This window comes from Cupressus sempervirens, chromosome 8 (assembly GCF_028749045.1).
Source record: "Cupressus sempervirens isolate cs-2001-9-10 chromosome 8, ASM2874904v1, whole genome shotgun sequence".
Lineage (NCBI taxonomy): Eukaryota > Viridiplantae > Streptophyta > Pinopsida > Cupressales > Cupressaceae > Cupressus > Cupressus sempervirens.
This window is the reverse complement of record NC_143125.1, coordinates 272,317,821-272,338,190: the sequence shown is the minus strand read 5'-3', so window position 1 is coordinate 272,338,190 and position 20,370 is coordinate 272,317,821. Positions and strand designations below refer to the sequence as shown.

The following is a 20,370-nucleotide window of genomic DNA, read 5'->3' as shown; positions in this document are numbered from 1 at the left end:
AAAGGAGGAAGAAGAATGAAATACTTTTATTGATACTTCAAATATTCAACATACATGCCCAGCTATAAGGCCTTTTGGTTATGACCGATTACAATACATTCACTTACAAAGATCCAATAGAAAATTCGCACCTTCAGTTCTGCTCTCAAATCTTCTTCTTCAAACTTGCCTAACTCTAAGCCTAAACACTCTATTTATACTTTCCAAAATGGCTTACAGAAGATGCTAGAACATTACATAAGAGGAAGGCCGACCCAACAATGGTCTGGACTCATCCCAAAAAAAGATTTAAATATAAATGTTGCAAACAAAATAAATCCTACAAGTCGGCTCGTAGAAATCACGTCCAATTACTGGCACTCGGCATACACTGGATAACTCGGCACATGAAGGAACACTCGGCATACACTAAGTAACTCGGCACATGAAGAAACACTCAACATACACTGAGTAACTCAGCACATGAAGAATCACTCGACATACACTGGGTAACTCGGCACATGAAGGAAATGCTATAGTAACTCGGTACATGAAGGAATTGCTATAGTAACTCAGCACATGAAGAAAATTGGATTGCTAGGCACATGAAGAAAACTGGATTGCTAGGCACATGAAGGGATTGCTAGGCACATGAAGGAACTACTAGGCACATGAAGGAATTGCTAGGCACATGAAGGATTACTAAGCACATGAAGGAATTGCTAGGCATATGAAGGACTACTAGGCACATGAAGGAATTGCAGAATGAACAAAAAAATGAGCAGGATAACAAGCTAACCCAGGATGCTCCTGCATTAGACAACCGGGGTTAAAAGAAACGATTCTCCTGAATCATTGAGATGTCCCAACCTGAGCTGAATCCAACTCAAATTGAGAAATCCATGAAGCATCTTCAATAGGTCTGTTTTTCCACTTCACCAAATATTTATAGTAATCTTTTCCTCTTGTACTCTTGCCAACTCTTTGATCCAATATCTGTTCAACTTCCTCAATCTGCTTCTTAGGATAATCATCTGATACAACTTCATCCTCTGACTTATGATACTTATACAAATCAACAGTATTGAATATGGGAGATATATCCATGTCATTAGGTAACTCAACTTCATAAGCATTACCACTGTCAAATTTCTTCAAGATCTTACAAGGTCCAAATTTCTTCATCTTTAGCTTACTGTATGTTCCAACTGGGAATCTTCCTTTCTTCAGATGAACCATCACCTCATCACCAACTTGAAAATCATGGTGTCTTCTAGACTGATCAGCATTCTCCTTATACTTCTGATTACTTTGTTCCAACCTCAACTTCACTTCTTTATGTAAAGACTCCATAAAATCAACAAATTCTTCTCCTACAGGGCTTCTCTTTTCTTCACTATCAACATATCTCAAATCTGATATACCTCTAGGGCACATTCCAGTAACAATCTCAAAAGGTGTCTTCCCTGTACTCCTATTCACAGAATTATTATATGCAAATTCAGCTTGTGTCAATACCATCTCCCAATTACTTGGCTTATTCCCAACTAAACATCTTAGCAAATTACCCAAACTTCTATTCACAACCTCTGTCTGTCCATCTGTTTGTGGATGGAATGTAGAACTAAACTTCAATTCAGTGCCCATTTTCTTCTACAAAGTCTTCCAAAAATAACCAACAAACTTACTGTCTCTGTCTGAAATAATACTTCTTGGTAATTCATGTAATCTCACATTCTCTTTAAAGAAAAGTTCAGCAACATGCTTAGCATTTGATGTCTTCTTACATGGTATGAAATGAGCCATCTTACAAAATCTGTCCACTACAACAAATATGGAATCATACCCCTTCACTATCTTAGATAATCCAAGAACAAAATCCATATTAATGTCAGTGCAAGGTTTCTCAGGAACAGTAATAGGTGTATACAAACCAGTATTTTGACTCACTCCCTTTGCAGCTTGACAAACTCCACAACTCTTTACAAATTTCTGAACATCCTTATACATTTGTGGCCAATAATACTTCTCTTTCAACAAACTCAATGTCTTATCAATTCCAAAATGTCCAGCTAATCCACCACTATGCTTTTCCTTAATCAGATTCAACCTCATAGAACTTCTAGGAATACACAACTGAACATCTTTGAACATCATACCTTCTTGAATGAAATACTCATCATACTTACTTATGTGATCTGTCAGATTTGGTGCTCTGCACTCTCTCCACGCCTCAGAAAAATCAGGATCAGCATCATACAATTCTTTCATTTCATCAAAACCAAGAACTTCAACCTTCATTTAAGTCAACAAAGAATGTCTTCTACTCAATGCATCAACAACTCTGTTAGTAACTCCACTCTTATGCTTGATCACAAATGTAAAACTCTGCAACTACTCAACCCACTTCATATGTCTTTGATTCAATTTATGTTGACTTCCCAAGTATTGTAAAGCTTTATGATCAGTATACAATACAAACTCCTTAGGCATTAAATAATGTCTCCACTTCTTCAATGCTTGAACAATAGCATAAAACTGTTAATGATACACAAAATATTTCTTTTTAGCATCATTCAATTTTTTACTAAAGAAAGCAACAGGTTTACCTTCTTGACTTAATACAGTTCCTATTGCATTACCACTTGCATCACATTCAACTTGAAATACTTTGTTGAAATCAAGCAAAGCCAATATAGGTAATTCAACAACCTTTTGTTTCAAAGTCTCAAAACTCTTATCAGCTCCATGTGTCCACTTGAATTTTTTTTAATCTCCCTTCATTGTCTCAGTCATAGCATTACAAACAACACCCGAATTTTTTATAAACTTTCTATAAAAACTAGCCAAACCATAAAATGATTTTACCTCACTCACATTCTCAGGTGTAGGCCATTCCAAAATTGCTTTAACCTTCTCAGGATCCATCTTCAATCCATCAGCTGAAATCACAAATCCCAAATACACAATCTCCTCTTGCATAAAAGAACACTTTTTCAGATTAATCAACAACTTTTCCTCTTTCAACCTTTGCAATACTTGTCTAATATGCTCAAGATGTTCTTCCTTAGTCTTGCTGAATATCAGAATATCATTCAAATAGACAATCACAAACTTACGCAAAAATCTTTTTAGAACTTCATTCATCAACCCCATGAAATTACTAGGTGCATTAGTCAAACCAAAAGGCATAACCAACCATTCATACAAACCAATTTTGTCTTGAAAGCAGTCTTCCATTCATCACCTTCTCTGATTCCAATTTGATGATAACCACTCTTCAAATCAATCTTGGTAAAATACTTTGTTTCACTCAAACAATCCATTATGTCAGCCATCCTTGGCATAGGAAATCCATATTTCACTATTATCTTGTTAATGGCTCTGGAATCGGTACACATTCTCCATTCTCCATTCTTTATAGGTGCTAATACAACAGGTACAACACATTGACTCAAGCTTTCTCTGATCAAACCTTTCTGCAACAACTCATGCACTGGTCTGTTAAGTTCTTCATTCTCTGCAGGTGTCAATCTATATGGTGCTTTGTTTGGCAAACTAGCTCCAGGAATCAGATCCATACAATGACTTATACTTCTTACAGGAGGTAAACCATCAGGGATATCATCAGCAATAATTTCTTTATACTCATTCAGCAATTTAGTAATTTCTACTGGTACTCGGCTATCATTATCTGCTATCACTTAGTCATTACTAGCTTTTGCTACTCAGCCAATACTACCAACACTCGGTCCTCTAGGAACTATGGCAAAATAGACTTGATTCCTTTTCATTTCCTTTTCAAATTGTTTCCCATTAACCATGCAAATTTTTGCAGTAGTACAATTAACCTCATCTGGACTTTCAATTAAAGACAACAATGTTTGTTTCTTCCCATTTTTCCAAAGAGTATATTGATTCAATCTTCCATCATGTACAATATGTTTATCATATTGCCAAGGTCTACCCAACAAAATATGACAACAATCCATGGGCATAATATCACACAAAACTTCATCAACGTAATGTCCAACTTTGAATTTCACAAGGCATTGCTCACTTACCAATATCTTATGCTTATCTTTGATCCATGAAACATGATAAGGTTTGGGATGTTTCAGCCTCTGCAACTGCAACTTGGTAACCAGCTCTTCTGATGCCAGATTTGTAGAACTTCCACTATCAATGATCACTTTGCAGCATTTTCCAGCTATCTTACTTCTTGTCTTGTAAAGACTTCTCCTTAAAACAGGTTCCTCATCACTTCCTTTATTACATAAGGTTCTTCTCACCATCAGATTTTTTTTAGCCTCAAGTCCACTTGGTGAACTCTCAATGTCTTCTTGAATCACAACATTCGTATTATTCTGCCCACTTTCAGAGGATCTACATTCAAAAGATCTATGCCCTTCTTTGCCACATCGAAAACAATTACCATGAAATCCACCTCTAGAATAAGAATTATCTCTTCCTCGGTAAGAATTAGTGCCTCCTCGGTAAGAATTACCACTTTTTCATTCAGTCTTGCCTTTGTCATCATTCTTCCATTCAGATTTGCCTTTATCCTACGTAGAATTGTTAGATTTGCCACTTTCTCCATAAGATCTACCTCTGCCCCTTTGGAATCTGCCACCTCCACCTCTTTGTCATTCTTCATGCTTTTTTGTCAAGATCTCCTCAGCCTTCATTTCCGGCTTCACAAAACTTATTTCATCTTGTATTCCAGATCTCAATCCATTAATGTACCTTGCAATTTTTTCAACATCATCATCCACATGTCCAAATCTGATGTCCAATCTATAGAATTCCTTAGTATACTCTTTCACAGTTATGTCCTTTTGTTTCAAGTTTTGCATCTTTCTCAACAGGCTAACTTGGTAATCAACAGTGAGGAATTTGTTCTTTACCTTGTTCACCATTTTTGGCCAAGTTCTGATTTTCTCCTTTCCTCTCCTTTGTCTATCAGTTTGCAAGTGCTCCCACCATAGTGATGCATGACCTTTCAGCCTAGTGATTGCACTTTTCACCTTTCTATTATCAGGAGTGTTTTCATACTCAAAGAACTTCTCCATATCAGAGATCTAATTCAACACAACATTGGTATCCATTTTTCCATCATAGGGAACAATTTCTATTGTAGGCTTTCAATTTGCCCTAGACAACACATGCAACAATCTTTCCTCATCTTGATCTTCTCAGGTTCTGAATTATGGTTTGGTGCTGCTACTTCATCATCACTTACATTATCAAGATGTGCTCCTCTCCTTTGGGCTGTCTCCACAACATCTAATCTGGCTGCAATTTGTCTTGAGTAATCTAATATAGCATCATCAACATTTCTTCTACCACGAACCATCTTTACAAATCAGGTTCTTGCAAGATCGTAACCCTCTGCAAGTTATAGGTCAAATCTGCAGATCTGCCACACTACAACCAAATCCAAATCAGGGTTCTACATGATCCAATCTCCACAAGGATGAAGCTCAAGCTCTGATACCAACTGACGCAGGCAAAGGAGGGAGACTAACTAGGGCCAAAGGCCCACCCAACTATCTAAACCACCTTGCAAGAGTTAACACAATGGAAGCAACACAAGGAACAACAACCAAAGGAGGAAGAAGAATGAAATACTTTTATTGATTCTTCAAATATTCAACATACATGCCCAACTGTAAGGCCTTTTGGGTTACGGTCGATTACAATACATTCACTTACAAAGATCCAACAACAAATTTGCACCTTCAGTTCTGCTCTCAAATCTTCTTCTTCAAACTTGCCTAACTCTAAGCCTAAACACTCTATTTATACTTGCCAAAATGGCTTATAGAACATTCTAGAACATGGCATAACAGGAAGGCCGACCCAACCCAAGAAAAGATCTTAATATAAATGTCGTGAACGAAATAAATCTTGCAAGTCGGCTCGCAGAAATCACATCCAATTACTGGCACTTGGCATACACTGGATAACTCGGCACATGAAGGAACACTCAGCATACACTGAATAACTCGGCACATGCAGAAACACTCGGCATACACTGAGTAACTCGACACATGCAGAAACACTCGGCATACACTGAGTAACTCGACACATGAAGAATCACTCGGCATACACTGGGTAACTCGGCACATGAAGGAAATGCTACAGTAACTCGACACATGAAGGAATTGCTACAGTAACTCAGCACATGAAGAAAATTGGATTGCTAGGCACATGAAAGAAATTGGATTGCTAGGCACATGAAGGAACTGCTAGGCACATGAAGGACTACTAGGCACATGAAGGAATTGCTAGGCACATGAAGGACTACTAGGCACATGAAGGAACTGCTAGGCACATGAAGGACTACTAGGCACTGAAGGAATTGCAGATTGAACAGAAAAATGAGTAGGATAACAAGGCAACCCAGGATGCTCCTGCATCAAAGTGTGATTTATGTCTACAATGCTTAATGTAGGCTTGAAGAAGTAAATCAATGCAAAAACTTTATAAGTCCCATATAAAGATCAACATGTTAGACTAATTAATTATATAGAAGAAATGGCCAAATAGCTTTATCTCCAAATATGTGAAAAAAGAGGATTAAATCACTTAAGTATCAATATACATATTGCTATGTCCATGCAATCCCATAGTATATATTAGACTTGAAAATAAAATGCATTATAAGGATGAAGGAAGAAAATCCAAAAGAAAAGTTTAAAGTGCTTGAGAATTTAGATAGAGTGGAAATTCCATAGTTATTCTTGCAAAGTGGATACATTTCCAATCGGAGATCAAATGAGTACTTTAAATTTGCATGCCTTGACAAGATTTTCACCCATTTCCAGCTTCATGGAGGATTTGTGCTCAAGTCTAGGGGTATTTCCTACTCACCCTTGGAAATCATCCCAAGAACAGATCCATATCCAACTCAATTAGCATTATTGGAATTTCCAGCTCATATTCAAAATCTTCCAAGGGAAACATGATGATTTTGAGGGGAAATTGGAAGGGTAATTAAGATTTGATCCAAAATTGATGTAGGCAAAATAAATCTCAATAATGAAGGAATAAATTTCAAAAGAAAAGTGAAAAGTACTTGAGAATATTAGATAAAATGAAAAAGTCTTAGAAGTTCTTACAAAATAATTATATTTGCGATTGGAAATCAAATGAGCATATCACATTTGCATGCCATAGACAAGATTTTCACCCATTTCCAGCTTCATGGTGGATTTGTGCCTAAGTCTAAGGTTCATTTGCAGCTTCTATTAGGAATTCCAAGCACATTTAGGGCCTCATTCCCAATTTCTATTAGGAATTACGCCCAACATGATGACACTTCCTAAATGCACTCAAGGAGAATGCTATTTCTAGGTTAACTCATGAATCCTGCCTAAGGAAATGAATGAACATTTTGCGGAGGCATGTTAAATTTTCATCTAAAAAAAGAAAATTCAAAGTGAATAAGTGAAAGGGGGTGTCTCTAACCCGCCCTAGAAAAGAAGAAGAGATTCAAGGTTTAAATCGTGAAGACAAGGAAAAATGAGATTACCCTTTAAGAAATTTTGCAAATGAAATGATAATTTCAAGCATAGTTCAACTTCTTGTTCTTTGCCACTTCTCGGCGAGGCCAAATTTTTTTTTCTCGGCAAATATCAGAGAGAAGGCGGCAACTTCTCGGGAAAATATCGGGAATATAAAAAATGACTTTGATTTAATTAAAAATGCATTTTTTCACAAAATTCAATAAGTAGATGCATGTATTGAGTCAGTAAATGAGTAAACAAACCAAACAAGATGATCTAGATATATATAAATGCAATAAGTAACAAAATTGCATCCTCATGTGGAATGCCGATGTAGTCACAAACTTTGAACTTTAAAACAAGCTACAAATAGTAAATACTGAATTGTCTTTGTCAAAATATAAGCAAATGCAAATGTCAAGTTCAATATGAAACTATTCTAACTCTACATCTTCCTCTTCCCCATCCCAGTAGTTCTAATAAAAACTATGGGAGAGGGAGGGGGTCATTTGCTTGGAAAGAGCTTCGAATCTGGTTTGAATCCGCTCCTAATCCATTGGAAATCGCTACAAATCAATGCGAAACATTTGGTGCTGCTCCAAAACCCTTCTCCTCCACCCAAGATGCCAAACGCAACAAATGAAACAATAAAATGTTGTTTTTTGTAACCGCAGGTTTATCGCGAGAAAAGTGCAAGTTATCGCCAAAAATTGGTGATATATTGCCGACTTCTCGCGGCGATAAGTTGAAAATCTTGGCACCCTAATCTGGTGATAAAAACTAGAGTTTTCTCACTGCTTGAAACTTCTCGCGAGAAGTATACTTATCGGCAATAAAACGACGATATTTTAATCTATGATTTCAAGCTTCAAGATGAAAAATGGGATTGCAAAAACATCATTTCCAGTTCCCATTAGCATTTCCATTCAACCATTTTGTGTATTTCAAGTTTGTTTTTGGAATTCCACCCTAGAAAAAGATGCATTCCCAGCTTGTTACAAAATACTTGCCCTTGAGATGGAGGACTTTCTAGCTCCCATAGGAAATTGTGTCATATAGGAAACATTAGCAATTTGGGAATTAAATTTATCTTTAGGTCTAAGTTACTGATTCTGTGTGACGTCCCCATTTTGGCAAGTAATTTAAATAATAATAGATACTTTATATAAAGTAATATTAATAAATAATATTAAAATAATAATATTATGCTATAAGTAATATTATAATAATTATATTATGTATGTCGTATTATAACAGTAATACGAATGAAATAATAAATAATGATAAAGATATGTTTAATATAGCAATACTATATTAGTAAAGTATTATAATATAATATAATATTAAAATACTATATATGATATACTCATTAATATAGTTATATTAATTAATCAAAAACTTATTAATATAAATATATAATTAATATAATATAACTATATTATTATTATTGATATAATGAAAGGACGTGACTCTTATAATAAAATTATATATATATATATATATATATATATATATATATATATATATATATATATATATATATATATATATATATATATATATATATATATATAGATATATATATATATATATATTGAATCAACTATGGAGAAGAATCATCAGATAGGAAGATTATCAAGTTGCACGGATGAAAATGGGAAAATATATAAATGTCCCAAAAAGGGGACATTACAAATGGTATCAGAGCTGGTTTTCCTGCCAGCCTGTGAAGTTTCATGAGTAATAAATTTGCAAGTCTGAAGTTTAATCAAAATAAGAACTAATACCCAAAAGTGGAGAAAGCATGAGTTAGCGTCTACTGCAGATAATACTCAGCAATCAAACATACAATGAATTTCAATTTTTCTACACTAATGAGAAACCAATATTCACTTAGAGACATAAGCCTCCGTCTCTCACATACTATCAACTATGCAAGAGTCTCCATTTGGTAATCTATTACGACTGGTTGATTTAACTCTAATCATTGTTAGGCAGTCATTGGAGATACGTAGAGAAAAACATATATCTGGCAGGGAAGTTTTTAGAACAAAGACATCATATATCATATATACAGTGAACGAGCAGCAGAGATGGTATATCGCAGGTAGTGATTGATGAATTATGGACAATAGAGCAAAGATCAATAATAATGGTGATAGTCAAACATCAATTCAATCAACCTTCAACCTGCTACATGAGATGACGATTGATTTATCGAGCTTGAAAATTTGAACACTGATATAGTTTGTCAGGGTAAGAGTTCTATAAGTATGAGATATCTTGGTTGAAAGTTTGAGCTGAAGATATTTAACAACTCATTCCTCCATAACGTACAAAGAAAAACTTGGGCGTTTCATTTGCTTGGTCAGAGTAAATAAATAAATCCTCTTAAGCATTTGTCAGTTGAAACGATAAGAATCTGTAGTTTCATTGGCGGTTGAAAATTTGGTTCACTATTTTTCTAAACACTTGTCATACCTGATTCGCTATATGAGTGGCCGGTAGTTTGATAGAGGATAAGTGAGCCTTAGCCGCCAATATTATTGAGAAATACGCATTCCACTATTCCATGTCCACTATAGTATGACCTAGTAACTAGAGGTTGGTTCTCAATAGTTGATAAATGGAGGTAATAACAAATGCATCGACCATTATAAATAGATGGATAAAGTACAAACTATGTAAATCAAAGAATAGAGTTATCATAGCCAACTATTTACAGAACAAGTAATTTCATTAGAAACCCATTAGCACTTATAGTATTCCTAAACAGTTTAATAACATTATTGAACTATTTAATGGCAGGACAACCTCTATAAAAGGAAAGAGATTTATCATTGAGCTGCAAAACTAGAAGCCCTGTCATAGCGTAGACATATACACTGATGAACTAAATCCTGTAAACAAAAGGACTTTGCTTGCTATAATTATTCAAATATATCTCCAGCAAAATTCAAAAGGAACTCTCAAATACTATAGAATATCACAATCAAAGGGCTTCCATTGCCATTTCAAGTAATCTGAAACAAGTTACATGTCATAAGTGTGTGCTGAGATAGATTTATTATGCCGGGTTCACTGTTAAGGCTTACGCTCCCTATGGATTGCTCGGCCCCACTATTGCATGTTTTTTTTCAGATTCTTGCATGAATTCTGAATCGCCATTCTCAGTGGCTACAAAAACCATGTTACTTACAGGTTCTAGTGAGCTACTGCACCGCATTTTGAAAATTGGCAAACTACTCAACTTTTCTTCAGTCACTGAGATTCTTAGTCCACCATGACTCCATATACATGTATAAATATTTCATCAAGACTACCTACATGGCATTGCTAAACCAATACTAATTTCCCTGCTTACAAGTTGGTTAACAAGTCCGGCTAGTACAAATTCTTAGATCTACGAGCATCCACGCGGCAGAAAAGTACCATTGCCACCCAGACCATCTACGAAGATATTGAGGCTTGGAGAATGCTTTTGATACTTTTGATGGAGGACAAACAAAGACAACGATGAGGTAAATAACGTATTAACAAAGGATAAGAAGGTTATATAGCCGAATTCCAAAAACTCTCAGTCAGAGTTACAGGAGTAGATAATGACAGACTCACTTACTTGTTCATGGAAGGATTAAAAGATTCACCAAGAGGGTTGGTCAGTGCTCTTAAACCAACATCTCTTGATGATGCCATTGAAACAGCTTTGAGATTAGAAATTTCATCATCAAGTTGTAGACCTTCAGGCAACCATAGCAAACCATTCCATGATACGAGTGAAAAGCACAAACAAGAACTCCCAAAAAGAAAATATTTTCACAGTGGTGAGGACTTTGAAAAGGGTCACCTATGCCAAGATGAGAAAGCTCGAAAACGACGAGAAGACTTAAGAAGGAAGAAATTATGCTTCAAATGCAAGGAATCATGGGAACTAGAACATAAATGTGGGAAGAAAAGTCAAGTTCATAGAATAGAAGAAATACTCGACCCAAAATTAGAAGGGACAACACCGAAGAAGATGAGATATGATCAAGGGAACATCAATAACATTCAGTCAATGAACAGAGAGGGAAGCCAATGGAGCTTCGAGGAAGTTCAACCATAGTTAAAAATATGAAATTGTAAGTTTTCTTAATTAATGAAATCATAAAGGTGAAAAATTGATTATTTGAGAAATGATTTAGGGATTTCAGGTAGCTTTCCTATGGAGTCTACAATCAAGGAAGGTCTATAAGACACCTTATTGTAGTACTAGTTAAGGGAAAGACTATATAGAAACCCTACCGTATATAACTTTCCTATGGAGTCTGCAACTAAGGGAGGTTTGTTGAGACACCTTATTGTAGTACTAGTTAAGGGAAAGGCCATATTTAACTTTCCTATAGATTTTGCAATTAAGGGAGGTTTGTTAAGACACCTTATTGTAGTACTAGTTAAGGGAAAGGCCATATTTAACTTTCCTATGGAGTTTGCAATTAAGGGAGGTTTGTTAAGACACCTTATTGTAGTACTAGTTAAGGGAAAGGCCATATTTAACTTTCCTATGGAGTTTGCAATTAAGGGAGGTTTGTTAAGACACCTTATTGTAGTACTAGTTAAGGGAAAGGCCATATTTAACTTTCCTATGGAGTTTGCAATTAAGGGAGGTTTGTTAAGACACCTTATTGTAGTACTAGTTAAGGGAAAGGCCATATTTAACTTTCCTATGGAGTCTGCAATTAAGGGAGGTCTCTTACGACACCTTATGGTAGTACTAGTTAAGGGAAAGACTATAAGGGCATCTATCCTTCCTATGGAGTCTACAATTGGGAAAGAGCTACTATGATACCCTATTGCAGTACTAGTTAAGGGGAAGATAGTAAGGGAACCCTACCACTTTCCTATGGAGTCTGCAATCAGGGGAGAACACCCTATTGTAGTACTAGTTAAGGGAAAGATAGTAAGGGCACCCTACCAACTTTCCTATGGAGTCTGCAATCAAGGGAGAGCAGTTAGGACACCCTATTGTAGTGCTAGTCAAGGGAAAGATAGCAATGGCTCCTTTTCACAAGAACCTTTCTAGCCAAACAAGAATCCACCAAGTAGACCACCTCATGTGGATGCCTAACACCTGCCACCGTGGCCAAGGGGGCCAAAGTTCCGCTCTTGGGCTTAGTATGGAACTGGCTTGGATTAACTTATTATTATTCGAATTTTTTTGAAGTTTATATATATTTATATGTATGTACTGATGCTTATTTTGTGGTTGCAGGGTTCATGAGCCCAATGAAGAAGTATAGTCATTGCGCATTGTTAGTTTTAGGATCTAACCAAGGTTATGTATGATGTGTCTTCATCGTGTTTGCTTCGTGCCTTCATCTGTCTGCACCATGTTTGCTTCGTGTTTTCATTCATTAAGATGTATATTTCATAATTTTTTTAGGACTTTTGTATGCAAATATGTTTGTATCTATGGAGTTGTGTATGAATAATTTTGCTCGAGGACAAGCAAATTCGAGAGGGGAGGATTGTGACCTCCTCATTTTGGGAAGTAATTTAAATAATAATAGATAGTTTATATAAAGTAATATTAATAAATAATATTAAAATAATAATATTATGCTATAAGTAATATTATAATAATTATATTATGTATGTCGTATTATAATAGTACTACAAATGAAATAATAAATAATGATAAAGATATGTTTAATATAGCAATACTATATTAGTAAAGTATTATAATATAATATAATATTAAAATAATATATATAATATACTTATTAATATAATTATATTAATTAATCAAAAACTTATTAATATAAATACATAATTAATATAATATAACTATATTATTATTATTGATATAATGAAAGGATGTGACTCATAATAAAATTATATATATATTGAATCAACTATGGAGAAGAATCATCCGATAGGAAGATTATCAAGTTGTACGGATGAAAATGGGAAAATATATAAATGTCCCAAAAAGGGGACATTACATTTTGTTCTGGCTCTGATGCTGGTGTGGGCTTTTGATGATTTTTATTATAGAGATTTTGGATGCGTTTATATATATATATATATAGTATAAGTTTGTGTTATTAAAACATTATTTCTAGAATTCAGCCGCACTCGTAATGCTTATTCAGATAACTATATCAGTTATCACAGTCAGACTGTTTTTTAAACTTGCTTGCTGGTATAACTATCTCAGCAATTACACCCAATAAATATTATGAAAGGAATGACTTGCATTCTGAAATGAGAGAAGATCATTTGGATCAAGAGAGCATTGGTGCAGAACCCAAGCGCATCCATGCATCCGTGCACACCAGCACCAGCATCCGGGGCAAATCTGAGCGCACTGCTAACTTAGCTTTAGGTGGAAAAGATGGACAAAGACTTGATTTTAAGCCAGAATTTTAAGTATTCTTCATTTTTATTTGGAATTCTCTTTGACTTTTTCATTTTTGCTAAGGTTTTTACGATTGTCCTTTGTTTTCCCTTTCAAGTTTAGAAAATTTGTTGCTTCTTATCAAAGCTCAAATTTTCATTTGCACTCGACATATCTAATTAGCATTTTTCAAACTCCACACTTGACATCTTGATTCTTGATCTTTGACAACATTTTGACATCACCTTGCAATTTGATGACATTTGACATCATTTTGATAACTTTCATACTTGGTGAAATTCCATAAATTCTCCGTCAATTCTTGCTTTTGGCAATGACCTTACTTCATTTCTCATACTTGGTTTGTTTTCTTCCTGCAATTTGAACAAGAACTTTCATATTCCATTTCCGGGTTTCACACTTCATAAATGAATTTCCTAAAGAATAATTGCCTTAACTAAGGGATCCTTGACTTGACTCACGTATTTCTTAATAGTGAGGAGGCTAAGAAACCTCCTAGAAAATTCAAGCAAAGGACAACTAAGCTAACACTAAACTAGAAAGTGAAAAAGAGAGTGTCCTCATTTGCAATGGGGTGTGCTATAACATAACAGGTATACTAAGTACTAATTGTTGAGATCTTTTGTCTCTTTGAGCCTTTCATGATGGATGATTGTTGGCTTCTATTTATGACTTCATGCTTGATTCTTAAGGCCAGATAAGGATGTTGTGCTATAAATGAAAGATTGATAAGATGGTGAGTGCAAGAGACATAGTAGATTGGAATGAATGTTTTAAAACAGGCAGGGTGAGGTGGTGTCCAAGAACTAGGCGAGGAAGAAATTTCCACATCTTTTGAGTTCTTTATCTTTTGGTGATCAAGATTCTCCTAACTGGAGGTATATGATTGAGAATGGATTAGTCAACATTAGTTAAGAGGGCTGATTTTCCATTAAGTTAGCTACTTCGATGGCTTCCAAATAGAGCTGGGCACAAGGTGATTCACTGGTACAATGGAAAAATAAAATAAAGGGATGCTGGAGTATTTGGACCTAAAAAACTGGTACAAAAACCTTATTGATTCAGATGCCTTAGGTGTTAAGAATGTTGGCACTGATCGTTTACATCTGCTGTTTAATATAAGTGACCAACAGTATGTGTATATATATGTATATATATTTCAATCTGTCATTAATGTAGAAATATCGTTCATAATTAATATTCATCTTACTGTGACAATCTGTATTCAGATTGAAGGTATATTCCATACATTCGATTAAGTAAAATGCAATATATATACTATTCCGATTATCATCGGGTGTCATTCAGACCAATGTTAATATACACTCACACCGATTGATGTATGGGGAGTTTCCTTGCTAAACGATTGTTCTTAAAATACTCATTATCGGTGGTGATTAACTTTAGTTAGTTTTGGTTATTAACAGGTTTAATAGTATTATATATATTGAGGCATGACCTTATGCTTGGTTATGTTTCAATGTATATATATACTACATTCATTTCTCATCTGTAGATCATATCAGTAACCTTGGAATATAGATCTCAGACTGAAATTAGAATACAAGTTCTCAGATTATATCAGATTAAGAAATCAACCTGAAATACAATTGCTTAGTCTCCACCAATCAAGATCTATAAAACTTTACACTAGGGACATAACCATTTAAAAAATGGTTACTTGCATTGGGTTTGACCCTGGTCAAACATATCAATACGAAACCAGCTATACGCAACGTGTTTTATTGTGGGTGAACCCATCATGTGTAGCCGGGGCTGCTTTTCAGACGAGGTATCCAGGTATGTCTTCTGGGGTTCTTCAGTGTTTGAAGCATCCGTCTTTCAGGCACTATTGTAAGTCAAGAGTCTCCTTGGAAACATGTTCTTGGGGGTTTCTTTCAATGGATTGTGATTTTAATTATGCTAATTTGCTGCAGTCAAGTGGTCTTTGATGTATTGAAGTTCATTTGGGGTATTTATAGTGTCAATGTTGTATGCGTGTTTGGGGATCAAGATAGTGTGTAAGATGTCCATGAAGGCTTTTGTGTTGGGTAAGCCAGCACAACCAGAAAGAAGATAGTTGGAAGAAGAGAGGACCTTACCTTTAGAAGCTCTCATCCAAAATGAATTTCTCCATGCCATTTCTGGTACACTGGAAGCTTGCCACAATAAACACTCTCTTTTAACTTGATCTTCTTCTTTTACTTATTTGCACACAAATCAATTTACAAATTAAAGCTTTAGGACTGATTTTAAAATTTTAAGCATTTTTTTGCTTTAAAACAGCAAGTGTCATAGGTTTAGATTGAAATAGGTAGGATCTGTGTTGGTGAAGCATGGTGGGGAATATCCACCTTATTTATGGTTCAGTTCTTGATTGCATTGCTGAGATTTTAAAGAAAAGAAATTCATTTATTAAAGTGAAATATGAATTCTAATTAATTTCATATATTAGTACAAGGCCTTGAAGCCTGTTTCATTTATTCATTATGGCGCAGTGTGAATCTCAAATTTCAGCAGTTAATGCCTTTTATGGCTAGTCATATGCATTTTTTTATTATGCCAAATAGTACCTTTTCTTGGTCATTTGATGGATTTAGTGCCTTTGTGAGCACTCACATACTCTGCAATTATTTCTATTTTTTTCAGACCATTCTTTCTTGGCTATAACTCCGTCTCAACTTCAATTAAGGACATACACACATGCATGCTACTGCTTATCAATTTTATCAATTAACATCAATTACCTTTATCCTTTTTAGATATGGTGCTATTATTCACCATTCAGCATTTAAATGTCTTTGATGCTATGCAGGGTGTGAAGCCAATAACTCGATTTTTCCCAGGATCAACTTCCATCTCTGATTCCTCTGCAGACTTGAATTTATCTGCTAAAGACCTTATTCATGATGAAACAACAAAGGGCTACAAAAGTTTGAGAGAAGAATATATGGACGAGATTGCCGAAGACAGTACATCAGGTAGAGGTCATTTATCATGATTTTTTTTTAACGTATTCTTCTGTCATAAATACTTAATCTACATTTTAGTATTTGGCCTCATCAGCATTATAAAGCTAGTAAGTATTAATAGTCTTTATTGCACATAAGCAACCACAGCTTTAGATATTTCGTACAAAGAAGTTTAACAGTTAATATCAGTTGAAAATGCTATGCTTGCAGCAAGTCATGAGCAGCTAAGAGCTTTTGATATGTTGTTCCCTTTGTTCACAATAGAAAGAATATCTTCTTATATGACTACCTGTTAAGAATGCTCTTTCTGAAGAAGAATCTCAGAAAATTTTTGTTTTTTTTACAAGCTTCTTGAGTATATGATCATGGGTTGACAGTTGAATTCATTGTTTCTTGGGCAGGCTTCCAACCTAATAGTTTTCAGATGGGGATTAACACAAATGAAGATTGCGTTAGTAATTGTTCTTTTACCGAAGTAGAGGATACATGTTCGGTAGGTGAGGGATCAAAGAATAATGTAGAGCCAGGAGAGATTACCAATCAAGTTAAAGAGCAAGTGGTCACATTTCAACATATTCAAATACCTTCAAATGAGAATTGTGATGGGCATGCAAACAGCTTATACCGGCCAACTAAGGATCCTCTACCTTGTTCTAAAACTCTATCAAGAAAGAGCCTTAATGATGTAGGCAATACAGCTGAAAGACTTTCAAGTGAAACTTTTATCGAGGACCATGAACAGAAACAAGGTATAAAGAAAATGCGACATCTTAAGACGAAACTAGAAAAGAAATCAGTTTCCTTAAAATTGGAGGATATTTGGAAAAAGAATGGAGATGCTTCACCAGCTGTGTCAAGTTTTCAGCAAACTGAAAACCAGAAATGGTATTACAAACCAGAGGAGATTGACGAGTCAATTCTTACAGAACTTCCTGAAGAAATTCAGCTTGAGCTTCGTAGTAGCTTAAGACACAAGCATCAGCGCACAATCAAATGTCCTACAATCGGTGACTATTTTAAACATAAGCCAAACTCATAGACAACTGGAATTCTTATTTCTTGTCTAAACAAACTGTAAGTTGTGAAGTTAAAGCACTTCGTGTGTGTATATATTAGCCTATTTGTTCCAATAATATTCTGCCTGTCTTCCTTCAGCACTCATCAATGTGTTGTGTCCATGATTGTCCTAAAGTTGAGACAATGTAGTCAAGTCTGTAACATTGCTTTCTTCCATGTAACTCGTGCATCCTCTCAGCATATGTATCTGGTGGACTGGTGCCATATGTGATATTGTTATTTAAAAATTGATTTTATCTAAAGCAGAGCAAAAACATTCTCATAAACTGCCAATAATGTCAGAATCTCAGGGCTTCGAAAGGTACATATGCAAAGTCAGGAGACTATCCTGTATGGACAATAAGCATGGGCAGTCATTCTTCCATAGACCATGACAAATCGCTAGTGAGATTCTTCTCTTTTTGACCCCATGGGGAAATGGTGATGCAAAGGAGAATAACTTGAGGGATATTACATAGATGGATTATTATGGATGTGAAAATATGTGCAGAACCTGTTTAAAAATGGGAAAATGGAAAATTCTTGTAAAGATATTCCACAAAAAGAAATCACACCAGCAATGCTGTCTCTGAGTGCTAAATGGATGTTATTACAAAACCAGTCAACCCATCTATGGAGCATGGAGCAGAAACTATTACTGCACCTGAATGACATGACATAAAGAGGAGCACTATTTTAGGCAAAAACAGCTAGATTTAATAAGATGATAACATAAAATATTCTCATACCCAACAATGAACAGAATAGTTTATAACAATATCACCACAATAACCAGGGAAGCAGAAACAGCTGATAATAAAGATGCCTGGGTTGTACCACAGTAGCCAAAAGGCTCCCTGGTTGAAAAGAATGAAACATTATATTTGCTTTCTAGGATTAAATTGCATCTTCTTGGAAAGCATGTGCCAGCATGCAGACCAATTTCTGCTTTTTACTTTTATTGGTTTAAAATCAAAAGTGCGTCGAGCATGTAGTTTCCTTCGTACTCATCAGCATGCTTACATTATGCACAGATAAAAGATGTCAGATCTCAATACAGCATTTTAGGCACTTGATAACAAATTTTGATGTCACCATGAGCACACTTTGTTTATGGTAGTTCTCACATTTTCTGTTGTGAATATTTTTCCAGCATTTGAAAATTCTATGTTGTTTTTAACTGTTTTATTTTATGAGGCAGCATTTCCTCAAGGATACAAAATTATGAATAACAAAATGTCCCACAATAGATGGCAATAAGTACCCATGATTGAACTATATATGTATGTGTGTGTGCGCACGCTCGTATATACACGATTTTAAAATATTTTGTTTCTTCTCACATTGTAGTTGGTGTTATGTTTCTTGTTTTTTGTATTTGGTAATATAACTTCATTCGATAAACAAGTAGACGCTTTCCGATCTCTTGAACAAGAAAAAAACTGTTGCTTTCTTTCAGATATCTCTTTGCATTAATATTTCTAATTTTATATGAATGCTTCATATATTACTCATTATGGATCATGAAGATGAGAGATTTGTACGAGGAAAAACTATTTTCCTTATTTGTTTTACGTTACAACTTGAATTATCTCTATGTTAGTTTCTATTTCTTAGTCAGATGTGGTTATGAACAACATGAGCAGGTTCAGTTTGCATTTCAAATATATGTACTTGGGTATTCAATGTTGAACATATTAGGTATTTGTGCTTATAAAATGGCCTTGTTTTAAGGTTTGCTACTGTTTCATAGGCCAATGGTTGGTATGTTAAATGAACTATTTGGTTGATTTTAAGATTCATTAACTACCTAACTAGTAAATATGAAATGACAATGTAGCCATGGACCTACATTGGTTTCTTTTTGTGCTATTGAGATCATTTTATAACTGCCATGCCCAAAATTCTAGGCAAAAACACACCATTTGTTTTTATGAAAAAGGTTAACATGAATTAACGACACACTAGATAGATTGAGTTCTAACCAACTCAACAACTAAATTTCTTAATTGAGGCCGATGGCTCCTCCTGCTTGCATTGCTCAGGTTGGGATTCAAACTTTGGTTTCTCCTGCCCATTGTCCTCTGGCTACTACTGGGGGTGCTATTTGTTCATCGACTGCGGCTGTGGATGCTCTCTATCCCCCTCTGTCGCAGCTCAGATCGTTGTGGATGCTGATCCAGTTGCTCCTGCTGTTGCGGCTCACCATACTTTTGATGCTAAGTCTCGGGTTGTTGTGGGGCGTTTTGCAATGTATGTTGATGTAGTTGCTTTTGAGGTAGGTATTGAGGGTCCTGCTGTGAAGTCGGGGTTTTGTTCTTTGTGCCTGTCTCTGTAAGTAACCCGCCTGTGCTTCATTTAGACTCAGAAATTGTTGATGAAATCTCCACATGAGGCAATTTCTCTTCTACAACTGCTATTTTTCGTTTTAGGGGTTTTTTTTCCTCTTTTG

The 20,370-nt window shown here is 35.2% G+C and overlaps 1 protein-coding gene across 2 annotated transcripts in view; it reads left to right on the top strand.

Moving 5' to 3' along the window:
• Positions 1-18,205, top strand: part of POLH (Y-family DNA polymerase H) — a 214,139-nt gene extending 195,934 nt beyond the window's left edge. For both annotated transcript variants that reach the window (XM_089797432.1, XM_089797431.1), the window contains 2 exons: positions 16,706-16,871; positions 17,264-18,205. In XM_089797432.1, the coding sequence (XP_089653558.1) occupies positions 16,706-16,871; positions 17,264-17,901 (804 nt within the window). In that variant the 3' untranslated portion in view covers positions 17,902-18,205. The remainder of the gene's footprint in view (positions 1-16,705; positions 16,872-17,263) is intronic.
• The last annotated feature ends 2,165 nt before the right edge of the window (positions 18,206-20,370 follow it).